Source organism: Pundamilia nyererei, unplaced genomic scaffold (genome assembly GCF_000239375.1).
Source record: "Pundamilia nyererei isolate P.nyererei 1_Seehausen unplaced genomic scaffold, PunNye1.0 scaffold00095, whole genome shotgun sequence".
In the NCBI taxonomy this organism is placed as follows: domain Eukaryota; kingdom Metazoa; phylum Chordata; class Actinopteri; order Cichliformes; family Cichlidae; genus Pundamilia; species Pundamilia nyererei.
In genome coordinates this window covers 376,318-396,449 of record NW_005187496.1, presented here as the reverse complement: position 1 = coordinate 396,449, position 20,132 = coordinate 376,318, and the positions used below count along the sequence as shown (strand labels likewise).

General features: G+C 42.8%; 1 protein-coding gene across 2 annotated transcripts in view; it reads right to left on the bottom strand.

Moving 5' to 3' along the window:
- gsg1l (gsg1-like) overlaps positions 1-19,546 on the bottom strand; it is a 32,716-nt gene extending 13,170 nt beyond the window's left edge. Inside the window, exons 1-2 of one of the 2 annotated variants that reach the window (XM_005739915.2) lie at positions 18,894-19,546; positions 3,141-3,188 (exon numbers count right to left, since the gene is read on the bottom strand). In XM_005739915.2, the coding sequence (XP_005739972.1) occupies positions 3,141-3,188; positions 18,894-19,230 (385 nt within the window). In that variant the 5' untranslated portion in view covers positions 19,231-19,546. The remainder of the gene's footprint in view (positions 1-3,140; positions 3,189-18,893) is intronic. The other variant, XM_005739916.2, reaches the window with a different exon arrangement.
- Positions 19,547-20,132: the final 586 nt, after the last annotated feature.

Below are 20,132 nucleotides of genomic sequence, written 5' to 3'. Positions count from 1 at the left end.
GCTACTCACGACAGCTAACATTAGCCACCCTCTGGTCCAAATACAGAACTTTGGTATTTTAAAAACAGAAAAATATTAAATTGTTCGGGGAAAACGTGAAAGATGAAGTTTAAAAGTATCCGAGGACTAAAGTCCAACCTTTATATACAGTCTATATATTTAACTGTCATCTCCTGCTACGTTTGGTAAACTGAACATATAAATAAATACACACTCTTTCCTCTGCAATGACGGCGGTAATGACTGGAATCTTCTAATCACAAGTTTTAAAGTGCTTTGAGTTGTTTTTATAATTAGACAGAGGGGTTTGTGGTAAATGCAGTTTAAAAAGCAAAACAAAAATGCAGCTATGTTACTTTTGGAAGATTGCATCAATCTTACCTGCATGGTACCACAAACTTCAGCACCAGCTGTAATTACAGAAAGGGGTCAAAGGTTAGTCCACGTGACCTTATTTAAGGTAGCATGTCCCAACTCTCCGCATACTTCCTGTAGAACGAGCTTTGGAAAGGCAGTTGCAGCTCTACAGTCTGGCCGAGCAGATGTCACAGTTTATGTGGGACATTTTTATTCAGCCTCCTTGTCTGATGTATTCAGCCGATGTCCCACATTTTGATCGGCTTCAAAGGAATTTCACTTTCCTGCAGTGAGTTTTATTTCCTGATGGAAGTGAAGGAAGCAGTAAAGTAGAAGTTAACCTGGGTTTTGCAGCTTAACAGTGAAAGTTGCAGATCACCATGATTCCAGATGGATACGATGGAAGATACCACAAAGAAAGTCAAGTGAGCAGGAATACTGAGACACTGAGTTTTGTCAGATGCATCCCGCTGACCTGACAGAGATAATTGGAAGCAGGAGATGGCCGTTAGAACATTTATGGAAGGCTTCCAAGCTTGAGGTCCATAGGGTACATCTCAAGGAATCAATTTTCTCACTTAACGACAGGATAAAAAATGTTTTGCTAATCTAATAGCTTAAAAAAAGAAAAATCCCAGAGTGTCGTTTGATACGATTAAGAACATTGTCTCTCCTGATATTCCTCATGTACCAGTCTATACTAAATCTGATTGTAATGACTTTTTAAACTATTTTGTTAATAAGGTCGCTGCCGTCAGGTTGAATATTTCTCCATCATCCTCTCAGTATCACACGTGCTTACCTCTGATACCTGCTCCTCTTTTACTCCTGTTACCTTACAGGACATCAGTGTCTGCTTGGTCAGATGAAACTGACTTCAAGCCACCTTGATGTACTTCTTCGTTAGTGTGTTTGACTCTATTGGCTCCTGCATTCTGGAAATAATTAATACTTCTCTTTATACTGGCTCAGTTTCCAGCTATTTTAAACAAGCTATTGTTGAACTAATGTTAAAGAAACCTAATTTGGACCCATCTCTTCCAAGCAGTTACAGGTATTTTCCAGTCCGGGTTCTGCAAATTACACTCCACTGAAACCGCTTTGCTTAAAGTGTCTCTGATGGCAGCAGAGTCAGGAGAGTACAGCGTTCTGGTTCTGTTGGATCTCAGCTCTGCTTTTGATACTGTTGATCACAGCATCCTGATAAATAGGCTGAAGGACTTGTTTGGGATTACTGGTGTTGTTTTAAATGGTTTATGTCGCATCTATCTGAGAGATCTTTTACTGTCTGTATGAATCATGTGTTGTCTGAAACATCAGTTCTGCCTTCTGGGGCACCTCAAGGATCTGTTTTAGGTCCGATTCTCTTTTTGCTGTATATCCTCCCTCTAGGCCAAATTATCAGACTTTACATATTTCTTATCTCTATGCTGATGACATTCAGTTGTACTGTTCTTTCAAAGCTTCTGAGTTTCATCAATTGTCGTCTTTAAATAATTGTCTGTCTGAGATCAAACAGTGGTTAAATGACAATTTCCTCCAGTTAAATGCAGATAAAACAGAAACCTTGATTATTGCACCTGATCACATGCTCTGAGAAAATAAGCAGCACTTCAGTTTTTTTAGATCCTTCATTTCAGTCGTGTCTCAGAAACGTATATTTGACAGTTCAATGTCTCTTGAGAAACACTAAACAACTTGTGCGGAACTGTTTTTATCATCTAAGAAACATTTCTAAACTCAGACGTGTGTCAAAGGCAGAACTTGAGATGATTCATGCTTTTATCTCTTCTCGTTTGGATTATTGTAACGGTCTTTTTACGTGTCTCAACAAATCAGCTCTGGATCGCCTTCAGTCTGTACAGAATGCAGCGGCAAGACTTTTAACTGGCACAAACAAGAGGCCACACATTGCTCCAGTTTTGGCTTCTCTTCATTGGTTGCCTGTAAATGTTAGGGGTCATTTTAAAATTTTAGTTGTAACTTTTAGAGATCTGCACGGTGAAGCTCCCCATTATATCTCTGACCTGCTGAAACCTTACGTCGTTACGCGGTCTAGACTCCATCGACTCCTTTAAAAAGCAGCTGAAGACATTTTTATGCAAACATTTTTTTTCACTGTTTTATATTATTTTATTTGTATTTCTGATTTTATTCTGAAGCACTTTGTGATTTTTATCTGTGAAATATGCTATATAAATAAATTTTACTTACTTACTCCTTAGTAGTTAAAAGAAGTTTAACAGTTTCAGGGATAGAAAAAGGGAATAAAGAGTATATGCAGGAAGAAGAAAGAAACTTCAGCTTTTATCTCCAGAGAGAGTTGGAAAAGTCTCCTTCAGATTAAAATCACAAGGTAAACACCAAACCTGTAACCTCTACTGTGAGTTTATTTCAAGTTTGATATGTCAAAATGACCGTGCAGCGTTGGTGACGTGTCCCACACAAACACGCTTGTTATTGTCAATTCAGATGTGAACTAATAACACACAAGGGCACAGCACTACAGTCGTCCAGGAGGTGAGAGGTAATAAACTCTGAAAGTCCAGAATTCACATTTTTCTTAGTGCACCACAGGTGAAAACCCTCTGAAACAGTGAAAGAGTCCAAAAATGAAAGTGTGTGTGTGTGTGTGTGTGTGTGTGTGTGTGTGTGTGTGTGTGTGTGTGTGTGTGTGTGTGTGTGTGTGTGTGTGTGTGTGTGTGGTTTTTTCCCCTTGGCCCAGTGAACAGGTGGGGAGCGGCAGGGAGTGGCGAAGCTGCCTAATGACCATCATCACTCACCTCTCTCCGATGCCGGGGCCAAATCAATGAAGCTCCGACACTTCTCACCTGAAAGGAGAGAGAAAGGGAGAGGAAGGAGAGAGGGAGATGTAGATGTAAAGAGGGAAGAAGAGGTGGAGGAAACAAGGTGAATCGAGTTGGGAATAAAGGGGGGGGAGCAGGTGCAGAGGATGAGGCGATTAGTGGGCAGGAGACAAGGATGGAAATGAATGCATGGGGGGAGAGAAAAGGATAAAATGAACGTTAGTGTGGCGGACTGATACGAACTGAAACCACGTCAGGCTCACAAATAAAGACACAGTGACTCAAGATGATCCTCTGCACACTGCTGCACACTGCCAGACGTTATTAAGTTGTTTTAAAAGCTGTATTAGTCACATTCATTTGCTTTTGTTCCATCGCATTAAACAAAAGATGTTTATAGCACAGAGCTGGAGTCGGGATGAAAATCCCAAAGCAGAGAACTCTTTCTTAAATGATTAGATCGTTCTAATCATTTAAGAAAGAGTTCTCTGCTTTGGGATTTTCATCCATTTTCTGACAAAAATCTGGGTCATGGTCACGAGGGCAGAGACATCCACCCATCTCCACAGTCACCTCCTCCACCATTTCTAAGGGGACACCAAGGTGTAGCCAAGACACCCGATCTCTCCGGCAGTCTGACAAAACATCGCCTAGATGTCCTCCATTGTTGTGTTATGTCATGGGGTTTTTCGAATGTATGTTTGTCACAGTTTCAGATCATCAAACAAATTCAAATATTAGACAAAGATAACAAATGTAAACACAAAATGCAGTTTCTAAATTATGGTGTTTGTTATTAAAAGGAAAATAATCCAAACCCCTGTGTGAAAAACTGATTGTCCCGTCATTACATAAATTAGCTGTGATGTATCACATCTTTGGAAAGCTGAATTCAGTTTCTAGCCACACCCAGGCCTGATTACTGTCATACCTGTTCACAATCAAGAAATCACTTAAATAGGACCTGCCTGACGAGGTGGAGCAGACCAAAAGATCCTCAAAAGCCAGACATCATGCCGGGATCCAAGGAAATTCAGGTACAAATGAGAAACAAAGTAACTGAGATTTCTCAGTCTGGAAAAGGTTATAAAGCCATTTCTAAAGCAGAGGGACTCCAGCAAACCGCAGTGAGAGCCAATTTCCACAAATGGCAAGAACATGGAACAGTGGTGAACCTTCCCAGGATTGGCCAGCTGAAGAGAATTACCCTAAGAGCGCAGCGGCGACTCATCCAAGAGGTGACAAAAGACCCCAGAACAACGTCCAAAGAACTGCAGGCCAGAGTTCATGACTCCACCGTAAGAAAGAGACCTGGCAAAAATGGCCTGCATGGCAGAAAACCAATGCTGAGCAAAAGGAACATAAAGAAAAATATCTGGATGATCCCCAAAACTTTTGGGAAAATATTCTGTAGACTGACGAGACAAAAGCTGAAGTTTTTGGAAGGTGTGTGTCCCATTACACCAAACCATAACAGACCAGCAAGTCCACCTCTGACTAGGCCGATCCAGAGTCTTCATTTTGCTTTTCTTAAGCCACTCAAAGTCCTGACCAGAATCCGATTAAGATGCTGCGACATGACCTTTGAAGGCTGCTCATGTGTGGCTGAACTATAACAATTCTGCAAAGTTGAATGGGCCAAAATTCCTCCACAGCTGTAAAAGACTCGTTGCCTCTTATCATGAATTAAAACTGGTAACAGCAGGTGGTTAGTTTGTGATATTACTCATTGCTCTGACCTAGATTTACTGCTCTTGTATTAAGGTTTGTCTCAGTGGCAGGTGGGTCACATATTAGCCTTAACACTTTGCATATGACTGGGTAGCATTAGCAATTTGTATCCAACAGCATTTTTAGTTTATGTGTTTTTGAGTACAGTTTTTAAGGAAGTGCTTCGCTTTCTCTTGTATTTTGATCAGAGTGAGGATTTCGGACAGGGTGGCTCCATGGGATGTTCTGGGATTATTGAGAGTCAGAAAGAAGTTCTAATTGTCAATTACAAGTTGGTCATGTGATTAAACTTCTCTTGCTCGTGGTTGCTAACCTTCATAACTTTGTGATGTGGAGCGATACTGAATGTGTAAAAAAGAAAAAGTGTGACTCTTTCTCAGATTGTTCTAGTTTCAGTTTCGAGTGTCCTCTTGGCTTCATTATATTTCTTCCTGGCACACTCGGGCCTCGGTGAGTTCATCAGAGCTCACGGGACCCTGCAGGTCACAGATCAGCAGCCACAACACGAGCTATAATTCAGCCCGTGCAGTGTCACGGGCAGCAGGCGGGCCCATCTATAACCAGCCCAAACACCGACGCCCACACACGCACAGAGCCATACTCGCTGAACAGCAGATGAAGACACACTCTGATCACACTGATGCTGAGGACGATTTATGTTTCCTGTGGTGAAAGAAAAAGAACAGAAACTCAACGTCAGTCCTGCAGAAACTCTCTGAGATTCTGGAAGTCCCGTTAGCTCAACAGTGCATTCAGAAGAATAGCTTTTATGTCTAATTTGTACTTTTATTCTCATGATTCCTGTTAATCTACTGTTGCATCACCTATGGGCAGTTATTCTAACCTAGAGAGCAATCGGTGTTTGGCCTAAATGTGGGCTGCATTCAGACTTGGCTGACAGCTATGATTCAGGGTCGGTCTGGCTGACTAAATTTAGCCATAGCTTCAGCTCACATGGACCAAATTTCAGGTGTTCTTTGGCAACTGGGTCACCTCTTAACCACGAAACACTTACCCCTGTCAAGCCCATCTCATGACTGATGGGCCATTTTCCGCTTCTCCTATAACAGAGTGAAAACGCTGCTGGAAATGAGCCGAATGACCCTTAACCCACTCCTTCCTGTTACCTGTTCTCCACCTGGTGCTTGTATCCTTCCTTCCTCTGTTCTCCCCTGGCTTCCTGTTGGGAACTAAACTGAAATAAGAATAAATGTATGACTGTAGCTAAAATCAGCTCTTTGATTGTTTCCTCTAAGCGCCTGTTTGACAGAATCTGAAGAGGATGGTCATATTTCATCTTTTCAAGGTTAAATGTGAATTTGCTCACACCTTGGTGAACTGAAGTGAAGCTGTGATGCAGCCAAAAGGTGAGCATCTCAGCGTCTGATTAGGACATGAATCTAAAATGTAATTAAAGAGTGAGCGGGCTCGTCTGTGACCTGATGACAGGACTAACAGCACAATCAGTATTCCTACGCCTTCCTGCTGCACACAGAAGCCCGCGCTGCTCTAAAATGTCAATTATCAAAAAAAAAAAAAAAAAAAAGAGAGAAAATCACGCTCGCAGTCTATCAGGCTGTAATGAAACAGATCCATTTAAAGAAGCTTCAGGTGTCTTCTCTTGTAATTTTGGTTCAGTCCCGGCTCTCACTTTTGCACCACTCTTTCATTATTCTCCCTTCCTGCAGCTCTGCAGACTGTTTAATCAATGATCCGATGTCATTTGGGGGTTAATTGCAGCTGTAATGAGTATGAATGCTTTTGTGAAACAACACCTAATGTGCCATTACTTCTACATTTAAAACCGACCGTATAAAACGTCAGATTGAGAATGAACTTGAAGAACATAAAGGCTCCAGTCTCATTTGTGTTGATCCAACACCGCAGTTCAAAACTGGACGTGCCGAGTGATCGATGGACGTGACTGAGAAACTGAGGAACGCTGCACAGTCACACAATTATGACTTGCGTTGAAGCACGTCCTCCTCTATCTCTAATTGGATCATAAATTTCTAAATTAACACCACGTTTTATTCAACAAGACTTCAAACCAGCGACTGAGACCATAAACCCATCAGGAAAGTGTTTACTGCGCCCACAGAGCGAGGCAACGGACCAGTGGAAGCCAGAGGAGTTGCAGCATGGTGGTTAACTCCGTTGCCTCACAGCAAGAACATCAACCATGTGGCCGTGTTCACTTTTTCCAGTGTTTGCTCTGCGGGTACTCCGACGTCCTCCCAGTCCAAAGACATACATTTAGTGGGTTTAGGTTAACTGGTGACTCTAAAGTACCCATCGGGTGTGACTGACTGGCTGTCTGTGTTGACTGGTGAGTGGCAGTGTGCAAGCTTAATGTTGTGAAGGACGGTGCTTTGAACTGAAACTACAACTTCTACCTAAACCTAATTAACTAACTATGAGCACCGAAATCAGGAGCAAAAGGAAAACACAAGGTTACACAAATAAACCCAAGAGTCAGGACACTTTGTCTGCAATGGTGAGACGCCTGCAGCATCTGACAGAACATCAGTATTTCACACATTGCTCCATGCCAGAGTCCTCAGCAGCCATCCTGAGCCGTCTCGCTTGTAACTGAATAACTTTTGTGCTCACAGATATGAAAACATCATCAGTCAGATCAGCTCCAAAGGTTTGGTGGATTTGCCTCAAAGCAACATTTTAAAGACTTTTTCCTCCACAGGTTATACTTCTACGTCACAGTCACACAGCTTCACTGAAGGCTCCATGCACGGCAACAACACAATCAGCATCTCCAGCTCCGCCCACCAGAGCACAACTAATAGTCTGATTCACGTTATGGGTCCGGGAAGGAAGAACGGTACTTTTACCTTCATCGTCACTACAATAATGAGTAAATATGTCTGCACAAACCTCTGCTGTGCATCTTTGATAATGTGCCTAATCATTTTCAAATGCAACCTCCTTCAGCAGTGATGGTTTCCTGTGTGACTTCATCAGTCTGTCACATCACTGTGGAGGAGTTTTGGCCCACTCTTCTTTATAGCGTCGATCAGATCATTGAGGTTTGCAACATTCATTTATGCACAGAAAAGACTGAAAAGATCACAGCCTCTCAGTCAGGCTGAGGTCTGGATCACTGCAGCTCCTCCTTTTTTTAAGTTGGAAATGTGCTGCTGTGCTCGGGATCGTCGTCCTGTTGATGACCCAGTTTGCTTTAGCTGTGGGACACAGCCTCACATTTGGCTCTAGAACACTTTGGTGAGGTCACAGTACACTCAGTGACTGCAAGGTGCCCAAATCATGATCGGTCCACCGCTGTGGTGAAGGCTGGGTTTGAACTTCATTGGTCCTGATGTCTTGTTGGTAGTTCAGATGCTGCCATGCTGTTTATAGAGAGAAGAGGTTTTCTCCTGCATCCCTTCCACACAGCCATACTTGTTCCCACATAGCAAGCAGGTCTGGCCCGGATCTGGTATCAAGCCGGCACTGCTGGCTGACTTCTGGCATGTAAAGACATATGTCATCCAGATATGGGCCAGGCCTGGCATCAAGCTGGCACTTCTGATTGACCACTGTCATGGCAGAGTGTATGTCAACCAGATATGGGCCAGGTCTGGCAATGATGCCACTGCTTATGTGATGGCATGCCTTATCTGGCCCGATTGTGGTTTAGTGTATGTGGCCCAGGCCCATAGAAAACAGGTCTTCCCCAGGTCCGGCATCAAGCTGGCACTTCTAACCGCAATGATGCCATTGTTTATGTTCCTATTTTTGTTAAAAAACCCAAATGCCATGTTGCAATACTATACTGCTATGGTAGCCAACGTTTCAAATGCAGGTTTGACAGGTTTGTGTACACTTTATCCAAAACCTAGTGACGGTTTACTCATCTTTGCCAGTGGGTGGCGGTAGCTCAGGAGGTAAAGCAGGTCACCTACTGATCGGAAGGTCAGTGGTTCAATCCCTGGCTCCTCCAGTCTGCATGTTAAGAGTGTGAATGTGTATGAATGTAGTTAGGAAGCACTCCGTGTAGGGAAAGTGTGTGAATGTGGTATGTTGTATAGAGTACTTTGAGTAATCCGGGAGACTAGAAAAGCGCTATATAAAAGTCAGTCTGAACAGAGTCTCATCATGTTACTTTTGCACTGTTTTGCATGTTCTGGCACATGTTGTCATTACATGGCTTGATTAAGATACACATTAGGCTGACATCTGGGGCCAGAGCTGAAACTGTTCTGGGCCAGCACACAACTTACACACGGTCCACATACTGCAAAGAATGACGGCCCTTTGGTGGCCCAGATCAGGTTTGCCAGAGGTAGTCCACACATGGGCCAGCACAGGACCACCAGTGTGTCTTCAACTGGCCTTGTGCTGACCCACGTGTGGCCCAGATCTGGCAAACCTGATCTGGGCCACACATGGGCCGTCATTCTTTGCGGTATGTGGACCATGTGTAAGCACATTATGTGGGCCAGATCCGGGCCATACCAATTTTGCTATGTGGGTTCAGTCTTTTTCTAACTGTGCTGTCCTGAACCATTAACCTAGCCTGAAGAGTCTTTGATGAAGCTCTTGGGTTTGTTTGCAGTTTCTCTGAGTATTACGCACTCTGGTCTTGGGGTGAAACAGGTTCTTCCTTCTACAATATAATAAAAAGAGAAAAGACATGAAACAGGCTGTTAAAAGGCTCAAACAGTGACAGTGAGGATTTCACAGAAAGGTCACGTCGATGTAAATTGAACTTTTTTGCAAATTAAAGCCTCTTTTTGGAGCGACCGACTCTGTTCTCATTACTGCTGTCACTGCGAGATGAGCTCCTTAGGAGTCTGTTTGCCAGTCGTGCCAGATTGAAGTGATGTAATGAAGTGAATAAGCCTCGCTGAAGCTTTCATGACGCCATGGCTGCATGCTTTCACTTAACCTCTTATTGCCTGGGTGGAATACAGCATGTCTGGATTCAGATGCAATATCAAATCATAGTCAAAGAAGGTTTAAAAGTTCAGTGAAGTCTGGATTGACGGCGAGACTCCAACATGAGTCTCCCAGCAGGGTGTTTGAGGAGAGAACAGGGACAGTGAGGAGCAGCACAGTGAGACTGATGAAGAGAAGCAGTAAAGTCGTACGCATCGATCAGCCCGAGCGGGCTTCAGTAACTCTGAGATTGGCCCCTTCTGAAGCAGTCCAAAGCTCTGAGACGATGGCTGTTTTTAAAGGAAGAAATCCCACTGAATCATTTATTTCCCTCCATGTGTCATTTTTCACAGTGGCTCCAAAGTACGGACCTTTCATAGGAAAGCAGACTGATAAATAATTACTGTGTAGTGCTTGGATAAGTTTCACACAAGCAGAAAAGCTTGAATCATTAATTCAATTATTAATCTATTTTTAATAATAAGCTGCTGTAATATACGGACCAGCTGTGCAACAGGTCACATATAGCTCCAGCTCCAATGGCTGATGGCCACGTATTCCAATAATGAGCTCAGCGTATGTGCAGCCATCAAACACACCGAAATGGCTTGTTTCAGGTAGAGGATGAATTGGCCTACTTTCTAATAGAGCTACACTGAGCTCAGCGGGTCCGCTTTACAACAATTACAAATATTTTTTCGAACAAAAGAAAATATTAAAAGAAGAAAAATTTATTTTACTAAGTAATACTAATAACACACAACAGCATATTCAGTACTGGTGAACTTAAGGTCCATATGTCTGTTAAAGTATCATCAGAGATAAGGATCGGCGTGATCATTTTAAAAGTGGATCCTATTTTCAAGTCCAAGGTGTGCTGAATGCAAAAAACAGATAAAGATGTTGAAACACTTCTTCTAAGAAATTCATGACATTGCGATGAATAAATAAAATACTGCTGTTTTTGTGTTTTGTGTGCAGCTTCATCAGGAAGTTGCATAACTCACATACATTTGTAGAATTATATTATATTGTGGACTCTAGTAGCTTAAAAGCAGGATCCATAAGCTGTAGACAGGCAAGCAGAACTTCAATCCCAAACAGGAAGCTCCAACAGAACAAAAACAAACACTTGAGTTGGCTGAGGTGAAGCCTATCAGACAGCTAGCAGCTCCAGCTGCCTGTGTCACCATTAACCTGTCAGTCCAAAAGACCACGCCCATAATAATGCAAACTTTATACAGAGGAATTCACCCTCGTACAGCTGTTATAAATGGAGAAATTATCTGTAGAGACCAAAACTGTTTCTGTATCAGGCTGTAAACGTGTTTATTTCTGCTGTGAAGTTGGACATTTGAACATGGGAGTCTATGGGGACTGACCTCTGCTGGACACTAGAGGTACTGCAGCTTTTGGCGCTTCTCTGTTGACTTCTTGAGCTTTCAGTGAACAACACGAGCAGCAACACAGAGCCCAAAACTGATAAAAGTGGTGTCAAAATATTATAGAGAATATTACTGCAAACAAAGGTAACCGAGAGTCTGCTTAAATCTGTGACAGACAGTGTCATATTCATACAGTAATTATGTATAACGTACATGTAATTTTAAGTCCTAACATCTTTGGAGGTTAATCAATGTTAATTAGTGATGCTCTCGGTGTCTCCATCACCTCCCCAGGATGATCTCATTCGTAATCCTCAAAGGTGATGCTAATAATTATTTCTGTAAAAACAAACAAGCAGAGCGAAGTCAGAGAAGAAAAAGGAATCGATGGCTGAGAGAGGGAGTAACACTGTAAAATTTTATTATCATAACTCTCCGCTCAGCGATGCCAGAATGCCTTTTTATCCAGCACTGCTGGGCGAACCACACTGTAATAAAGATACAGGCCTTTAGCTCGCAGACCAATCACACTGAAAGGAGAAATTACCAGTTACTAACAGGCAATTCATAGTGAGTTATACTCAAACAGATGTTTGATTTTTTTTTTAAAACAAAAACTCAGAAAAAATCCCATCAACAGCACAGTGAACACAGTCTGTGTGCAGACCGGGAAATAATCGATAGAGCTGGGCGATACGGCCTAAAATTCATATTGCGATATAATTTGAAGCATGTGCGGTAACGATATATATCGCGATATATTCTTTTCTTCTGTATAACGTATTTTCCACACTATAAGGCGCACTTAAAATCCTTTAATTTTCTCAAAAATGTATGAATTCTGGTTCTGCTTACTGACCTCGAACCGATTTTGGCTGCAGAAATGTGTTAAAAAATATTTTAGTACAACTTTGGTAAGCCGCACTGCTTGATGGATTGTCAGAGCATTACGGCTTCCGTAGTAAGGAGCTTCGCGGAGTAATCTGGGTCCAAAACTCCGTCTGCTTCATCTCCCAAAGTCAAACAAACACTAAGAGTTAAAAACGGTCTAAATTCCACCTGGTAAAGCAGCAACGCTTTACCAGGTGTAACAATTAAGTTTAACATCCAGGCATCCATGAAAACAGAATTTATTAAATTTAACGGAGTTAGAAGTTAGCAGGAAGTTAGCTCGCTAGTTTCCACCTAAACATTTCATACCATGTTCTGACTGAGAGATTTTTGAAACTAATTCAAACGTACAGCTCTGCTACCACTTCCAATATAAATGAAGACAGAAGACTAAACAGCAGTGGCGTTTGTAGGGTTACTGAAGTTGGACTACCTGGTATATAATGTTGTGCTACGTGATTGCTAGCGACACAGCTATGTTAGCATAACATTAGCACAGTGAAGCTGGAGGATGAACGCCAACTTTTTTCCACTCGATAAAAGTTAATGTGAGGGATTCTGGTGGTCAGGGACAAATGCAATCGCATAGCAGGATGCTGTACACGGGCCAAACTTCAGTCAGGAGAACAACTGAGATTATTCATCCACAATACGAGGTTAGTTATTATTATACTGCAACAACATGGGAACAGAGCAGCTGCGAGAGAATTCAGCATTAATGAATCAATGTTACGGAAGTGGAGGAAGCGCAGTTTTGGCTTTCCCCTTATATCGTTTCTATCGTATATCGTTTATATCGCCCACCCCTACTTTACAGATGATTTGTGTTTTTAAAGACAGTTTTTGTCCTCTTTTAATTTTCTTGGACGGTGCTCCAACAGCACAAACACAGTCCAGAGGTCCAGTTCAGGGACTCCAGTTAGCTGAGGTGAAGCCGAGCAGACAGCTAGCAGCTACAGCCGCCTGTGTCGCCACCCACTAACCAGAGCTCCCATGCTCCTAAATTTATGCCTTAACAAAATCCAAATAGATGCATTATAAAAACATTCCCCCCGTACGGCTGTGATGTACTAAAAACAATGAGCCATTACTGATGTTTGACTTCATACTAGACTCTAACCTCAGTCTCTTGTGTGACAGTTCTACATTTAACCCCATTCATCCGCCTGGAGGTTCCCACTGGACTCATGTTAACATACAAAGTGCAATTGAAATTGTAGAAGTGCAAACACCTCATACCAAAACAATGCACCTTGAACCCACACAGAAGAAAGGATTTTTACTCCTGCTTTGGTTAGCATTAACCTGATGTTAGCAACAGCTAATGCGCTACACGTGCAGACAACAGGAAACACTTGGATAAAGTACAGCAATCTTTTCCCTCTCAGGGACCGGAGCAGGCTTGTTATAATGACCCAGTGACACTGATGTTATTGCACTTAGTCTAAAGGTTCTGCAGCACATCTCAGCCACACAGCAAAGCTTCATCCCAGCCTCTCCATTAAACTGTCTGGAATCACTGCAGCAGCCTTCATGGTGGGAAAACATGTTAGGTTTATGAATTATGAGCCACAGCCCCCCAGTACTACCACACATTAACAGGTTTAAGTCCTCTTTATCATTAACAACACAGGGAGAGCAAAAGAATGAGCCAAAATTAGTTTTATATGCATCACCAATCAGCAGCTCGAATCTGTGAGGAAAAAAGGCAAAAATCCACAACCCTTTGGTCCAAACATCAACTTTATCATCCAGGCCAAGCTGCAAATCAGCAAGTGCTGCGTCACGCCAAAGAAGTCATCCAGACAAATAAACTATACGTATACTTGTTTTATCACAGTCGAGACAGCCAGCATCTCCAGTATTCTGCATTTGTTCCAGAACTGAGGAAACAGCTGAATAAAACATTGGGCTTGGCAGGAAATCCACCATATTTTTGCTGCTGGGCTTTTCTGTAGAGTTCATCATCACTGGGACAGAAGAAAACACACACACACACACACACACACACACACACACTGGCTCTTCCCAAAGCCCGCGCTGTGTCACAGGCGTTTGCGTACCTGATCTCAGGTAACACTCTCTTTGGTCTGTTACGCATCAGGTTAAATGAGGAGGCGGGTATGATGTTGAATCTTTATCAGCTGATAATTAAACAGCTGGTGTTTGGAGTTGCTTTCATCATTATTCAGCCTCTGCAGCACATGTATGATATCTGCATATTAATGTGGATTGTTTACATGGTTTGATTAAAGTCGGCACACGCTCAGTTCAGCCATCAGGACTAGTAAGAGTGACAGGCGCTGTGAACATTTTTAAAAAGTGCAAATACAAATTATCAGCGGTCTTCAACTCAGTTTGAATCCAATCACCTCAACTGGCATTCCTCAACCTAACCAAGAAGTTTTAGCGCCCAGCGCCTCAGTCACACCGGCCTACAGACCGGTCGGTGCACGGTGTTGGACAAAAAAACTTCCTCACGATTGTTTCGGTTGCTTGTAGGTTTCCATGGTTACCCACAGTTTTCATGGAAGACACCACCTTTCCTGGAAAGCCGTGGAGGCCAGGCCAGGCAGCTGGACACTTAAGCAGGACCCAGTTCAGATGGTGTTTGGATGGTTCACAGAGAGTTGCTTCGAAGACAGTTTAAAATAATCGTGAGTGTAATCTCAGAGAATGGTGCTGGTTTGTTCTCCAGGAACTGTTTGAGGTTTGTAAGGAGGGTCTGCAGGCAGGTGAGGCAAGAAGGTAAGACTCCTTGAAAGAATCCTTAACAGGGAAGTATTGACTCGGAGAAGACAGGTGAGCAAGTTCAGGTAAGTTTCAAGACCAAAGTGGGAATCAGACTTTACCCCAAGACCCAAACACTACAAACTGATTCCAGTGACACCAACTACATGCACAATGTTAATGAGACTAAAAAAACCTGATGCAAGCTGGAAATGGAAACTGTCGCCTTCAAAATAAAAGCTGCGCCTTCTGAAACTTGTTCATTGAGAGTCCGCTGGGGAGTGTTTCCATGCAAGCTCCTGCTGAGGTTGGTGCACCACACTCTTTGCAACCAGTTTCACCCAGCAGCAACAGAGCAGTTGGCAAATACACATGTATCGATAGCAACAAAATTTAATCAGGCAAAAAGAAAGTGAAAAACAAAGCAGAGCAAAGAGAAATCTTAGTGCAAATCCCAAAGTTTTCAAAGACAACAAATAATTTAGACTGGATGTTGGGATTGATCTAAAATACAAACAGATGAATGCATAAAATCTTTGATGAAAATGCAGCTTTGGGTTTAAGTCTAATAAAATGTGCATTCCTGTTGGTGAGAGCAGCACTGAGAGCAAAAATATAAACACCCTGTTAAACAAAAAAAAGGTGCTGCTCCATCAGCAGCTTCTGTTCCAGTGTTGGTCTCAGTGTAAACATCCTGTAGATTTAATGAAGAGCTGGAACAAACCGATCCTTTCAGAATGTGAGGGGGGAATTTAACAAGCTTAAGCTTCGGGGCGTGACGGGATGTGTGTTTGTTCAATACTTGATGTGCTGGACGGGAGACTTTCTTAGTTTTGTACTTACTGAGATCTGAGCTGTCAGAGCTCAGTTTGAGTCGATGTACTAACAGAAAATTTAGAGCAGATCAACAGATTCAACCTTCCTGAGGCCGAATCTGCAACACTCCTGCTCACACCGTGCAAGGCCGCTAAACAGCCACTAGATGGAGCTCAAACTGACTGCAGATGTTAGGATAAGTGAAGCCAGATAAGAAAGTTATCCTGGGTATGTTGAAGTTAGTAGCACAGCCCCCAGATATCCAGTCTGTCACAGAGGAGAGACCTCTGACATCAAATAATGCAAAGAAAGAGCTCAAATTTAAAACTAACTAAAAAAAAAGCTTGTGTCTAAATAAACTCATAAATAACTTATTTTAAGTCATGCTTGAGGAGATATGAGCGTTTAAGTCTCAGTTACAATAAACCATATTCATATATATTATGTTTTAAACATGAATAATAGTTTTTAGGTGCTGTGATGTTTAAAAATGCTCCCCTGGTCTCAGCTTTCCTGTCCTCCACCTTCCTATCGCAATAAAAGCTAAAAGACCACATTAAAAACACAAGGGGGCGCTACAGCAAGAGCTTAAATACGAGTTTCTCGTTTTTGCTTCTGCAGAATTAAAGGATCCCTCCCATGTGGGTTACTGGTGGTCATCAGTCAGGACTTAAGGCCTCAGGCTGAGCATTTTATTTCCTATTTGCCGCTGATGTGAAAATTCTCACAGAGAAATAAGGTTAAAAATGCATTCACATTCTGAACAATGCCGCGTGCCACTGATGCAAATAATGATTCTTTACAGTTAAAGGATTTTAGAAAATCTGCTGTTTTTTTACACTTTAACTTCACAGATGCTGCTGCTCCTGCACGGTGTGTTCTTTAAATGTGGAGAAGAAGGAAAGCTCATAATATCAGTTAGACACACACACACACACACACGCACACGGACACACACACACACACACACACACACACACACACACACACACGCGCACACACGCACACGGACACACACACCTACCTACCTCTGTGTCCCTGGGATGTTTATTTACTCTCACAGAGTTACAGCGCACAGATCCACACACAGACTGTTTTGTCCTCTTCACTCCCACTCGTCTCTGCACAGAACAGATCCTGTTTGTTTGTTTGTTTGTTTGTCTACAGCTTCTCACATGGGACAAAATATCAGAAACACTTACAGGACCCACAGAGGCAAAGCTCACTGTAGACTTCACAGCTAAAGCTCCAAGTAATGGGGATCAATCCGCAGCTGAAAGTAGTCCCTGACAAGCAGAGGTTTCTCCTGTTTGGTCAAAAACTGCACCGTGGAGCAGTTTTAGGAAGTTCATCACAAAGATGGAAACAGAGAAGGAAAGTCAGAAAGTAAAGAGGCACTGGCTGAGGTAGAAACGGTTTTCTTAATAAGAGTCCTGACAGATGTGGAAATGTCTGTGAGGGAGCCACAATAAGTCTCACCGGATTATATAAATACTAAGAACAACGCTTCAGAGTTATTGCCTCTTTTGGCAGAGGATACATTAGACCATCCTTTATTGAAAGGTACGGAGGTGACACCACCCTACAGTTCAAAGCCGTCCACCATCAGAGCATTCACAAAAACAATCTGGTCAGTGATCTCTGTTTTTCATCCTCTGCCATCTTTCAATCAAAAGACCAGAAGTTAACTTTGAGTTATTAAAACCTGCTTGTTATGAAGTTTGTTTCCCCTGTGAAGCACTTTGTTTGGCAGCTTTAGAACTAACCAGAACTGGACCAAGTAAAGCGCTATACAAATACAGGCCATTTACCATTCAACAGGAAGCCAGCTTCAGCAGCTGATAACAAAGTTCAGGAAACAAACTGCTGGAACTATAAATCCAAAAACACAGGAGAGGAAATCCAGGAGATTGGAGAGGGCAGCACCTCCTCAACACACCGTTTGGATAACACGGTTACAGCAAAAAGTCCCACTGGTATGAGCTTCTATGTGAGGGCGTCCAGCACATCACCTGAGCGCCTCCTCACTGTGGACTGAGGGAAAATAAGTGATTTGAAGACCTGAACTTTTAATTTTTGAGTTTTCCATTAAACGTCTCATCAGCAGGAAGAGAAAATGTGAGCAGAGAGCCTCATGTGTTATTTATTTATTTATTTTTTACCTTTATTTAACCAGGAGGTTCACAAAGAAACCCAGCCAAGACAGCAGCTATGATGCAAACATGCTAAAAATGCACCAATTACAACAGAAAATTCAAGATTTACAACAATTTATACAAAATACAAACACCCACAACAAAACCCACCAGAGACCTCACAAGAAAAACATTCACATCTCCTTCACTGCACTCCTTATGATGCTTTTCAATTCAGCAGCAGGTATGCTGAATGTGTTTAAGCTGAGATCTTTCTGCTTTTCTGAGGAACTAACCAGAGCAGAGAAGAGTATGGAGGTAAACGGGGCCTTTCTTTTCAGAGTTCCAGCTTCAGTCATATTCATCACCCAGCTCTCCACATTTATCCAAAACAGTGTGAATACATCATGTTTGCACAGAGCAGACCCACACCAGCATCATCCACCATCACATGAAAGGTTAAAGTCTCAGTGCAGCCACACTCTCTGGTCCTAACTGATGAATTTCCATCTAGGATTGCTTGACTTCAGACGTGGTTTGGAGTGAAGATTTTGTGCTCCTTTCTGGCACTAACAAATTCCCTGAATTCTGTCAACTTTTATCTTTATGACAAGAAGCACAGACCGAAGAAAAAGCATAAAAATATTTATTTTCGATGTAAATCTAAAAATGTTTCATTTGTTGTCCTGTTATTGAGGGAAACGGAGATTTAGAAGCTCAATTTCTGCTTGAAAAATGAGAGCGCATTGACTTAAATTGTCCACATCGATCAGCGTGCAATGAGTGAGAGCCGTGTCCTCTGAGCGCACCACATCCTATCATTTTAAAATTCTGTCCAAAGACTAAACAAACATCAGTGCGGCTCAAACTCGAAGTGAAAACAGGTTTTACGCACAAACATTTTCCTTTGGTTGTGCGTAAAAATGACGTGACTGGCCTGTTAGCTTTAATTTCAGGGGGACATTGTCTGACCTGTTACTGCAGGTGAGCTAAAAAATAAAATAAATAAAAACTGAAGTGAAGAGGGAAAAGTATTCCACATACTTCACACTCATCTTAAAGCCGACACTGCTCTAGTTTTATTTTCTCTTAACAACTTTAAGCGACCCCAGAATCTCCCCAGCCTCTCGGACTGATGGACCCACCTGACTCGTGGATGTTCTCCTCGCAGGAGTACCAGATGCCCGTATGGAAGCGGCGGAAGAGGAAGCGGTCGTCCCCGGTCTCCCAGCTGTAGTGCACTTTGTTCTGGTCCGTCTCGTTCACGCCGTAGTCGATGCAGTTGTGGTGCCGCTGCTTGCTGCAGTTGGGCTTGGGGACGCGCTGGGTGCCCTCGCACCAGTACGTGGTGATGAAGGCGGTGGTGGAGAAGAACAGGGCCACCAGGTTCAGACCCACCGACAGCAGCGCGCGGCATTTCCGCGTCGTCTTCATGATCTCGGAGCGAGCGGCCGCGTCCCCGCAGGCAGCGAGAAAGTTCATCCAAGAAGGAGAGCGAGGAGGTCAGACGAGGAAGAGCGGCATGGCGCTGCGAGGACGCACAGAGAATTACGCGCGTGTCCTCAGTGAGGAGCTCCGGACCCAGAATTTAAATCTTCCATCAGCGTCACAACTGAGAGCTTCCGGCGTCGGAGAGGAGACTGGGAGCTGCTCCTCCGTCACAGAGCAGGAGGCTCACTGAGGAGACGTGATGCTGAGAGCGGAGCACCTCTCTCTCTCCTGCTCTCCCTCCCTGCGTGTGCGTCATCACAGTGACCGGTCACCCAGACAGCTCACACCTCAGCCACACCTACTCCCGTTTTCCCTTTTAGAAATCAGTCATTTTGGATCTTTTGGTATTAAATCTGTGACTCTTTATGGGGGTGTTGAATCCATCACAAAGAAACCCAGCTCAAATATGACAGCAGGTAATATGATATCATTTTGTTTGATGCTACCTGCATCTCCTCTCCACCTTCAAGGTGTCCTGCGAAAGTCAAAAATCTAATTTCAGTCTCATTTCAGAGACAAAGGGTCACAGATGCCAACAGACTCAATAAACTGATAAACTTTTAATGACAACGTGCATTAGGAGCTTGGAGAGGTGAGGCTCCAGTTTGGGACCACTGTGTTTCGCACTTTTGTGAATTTTTTCCTTTGGCTTATTTTGTTAATTTACTCTCTTAGTTTAATCTAATCTGTTTTATTTATTTATTTAAATTATTTTATTTATTCATTCATTTTGCTTTGACTTGACCTTCCTGGTTGACACTAGAAGGTAAAAACTGCGTAAACATTTGGTTTAAGCTCTAACAAGCGCCTTTGGTTTGAGGTTAAAAAAAGTTTTGGCAAAAGGGCACCGATTCCCACCTCAGCCGCAGGAACAGCTCGACAACCAACTCACA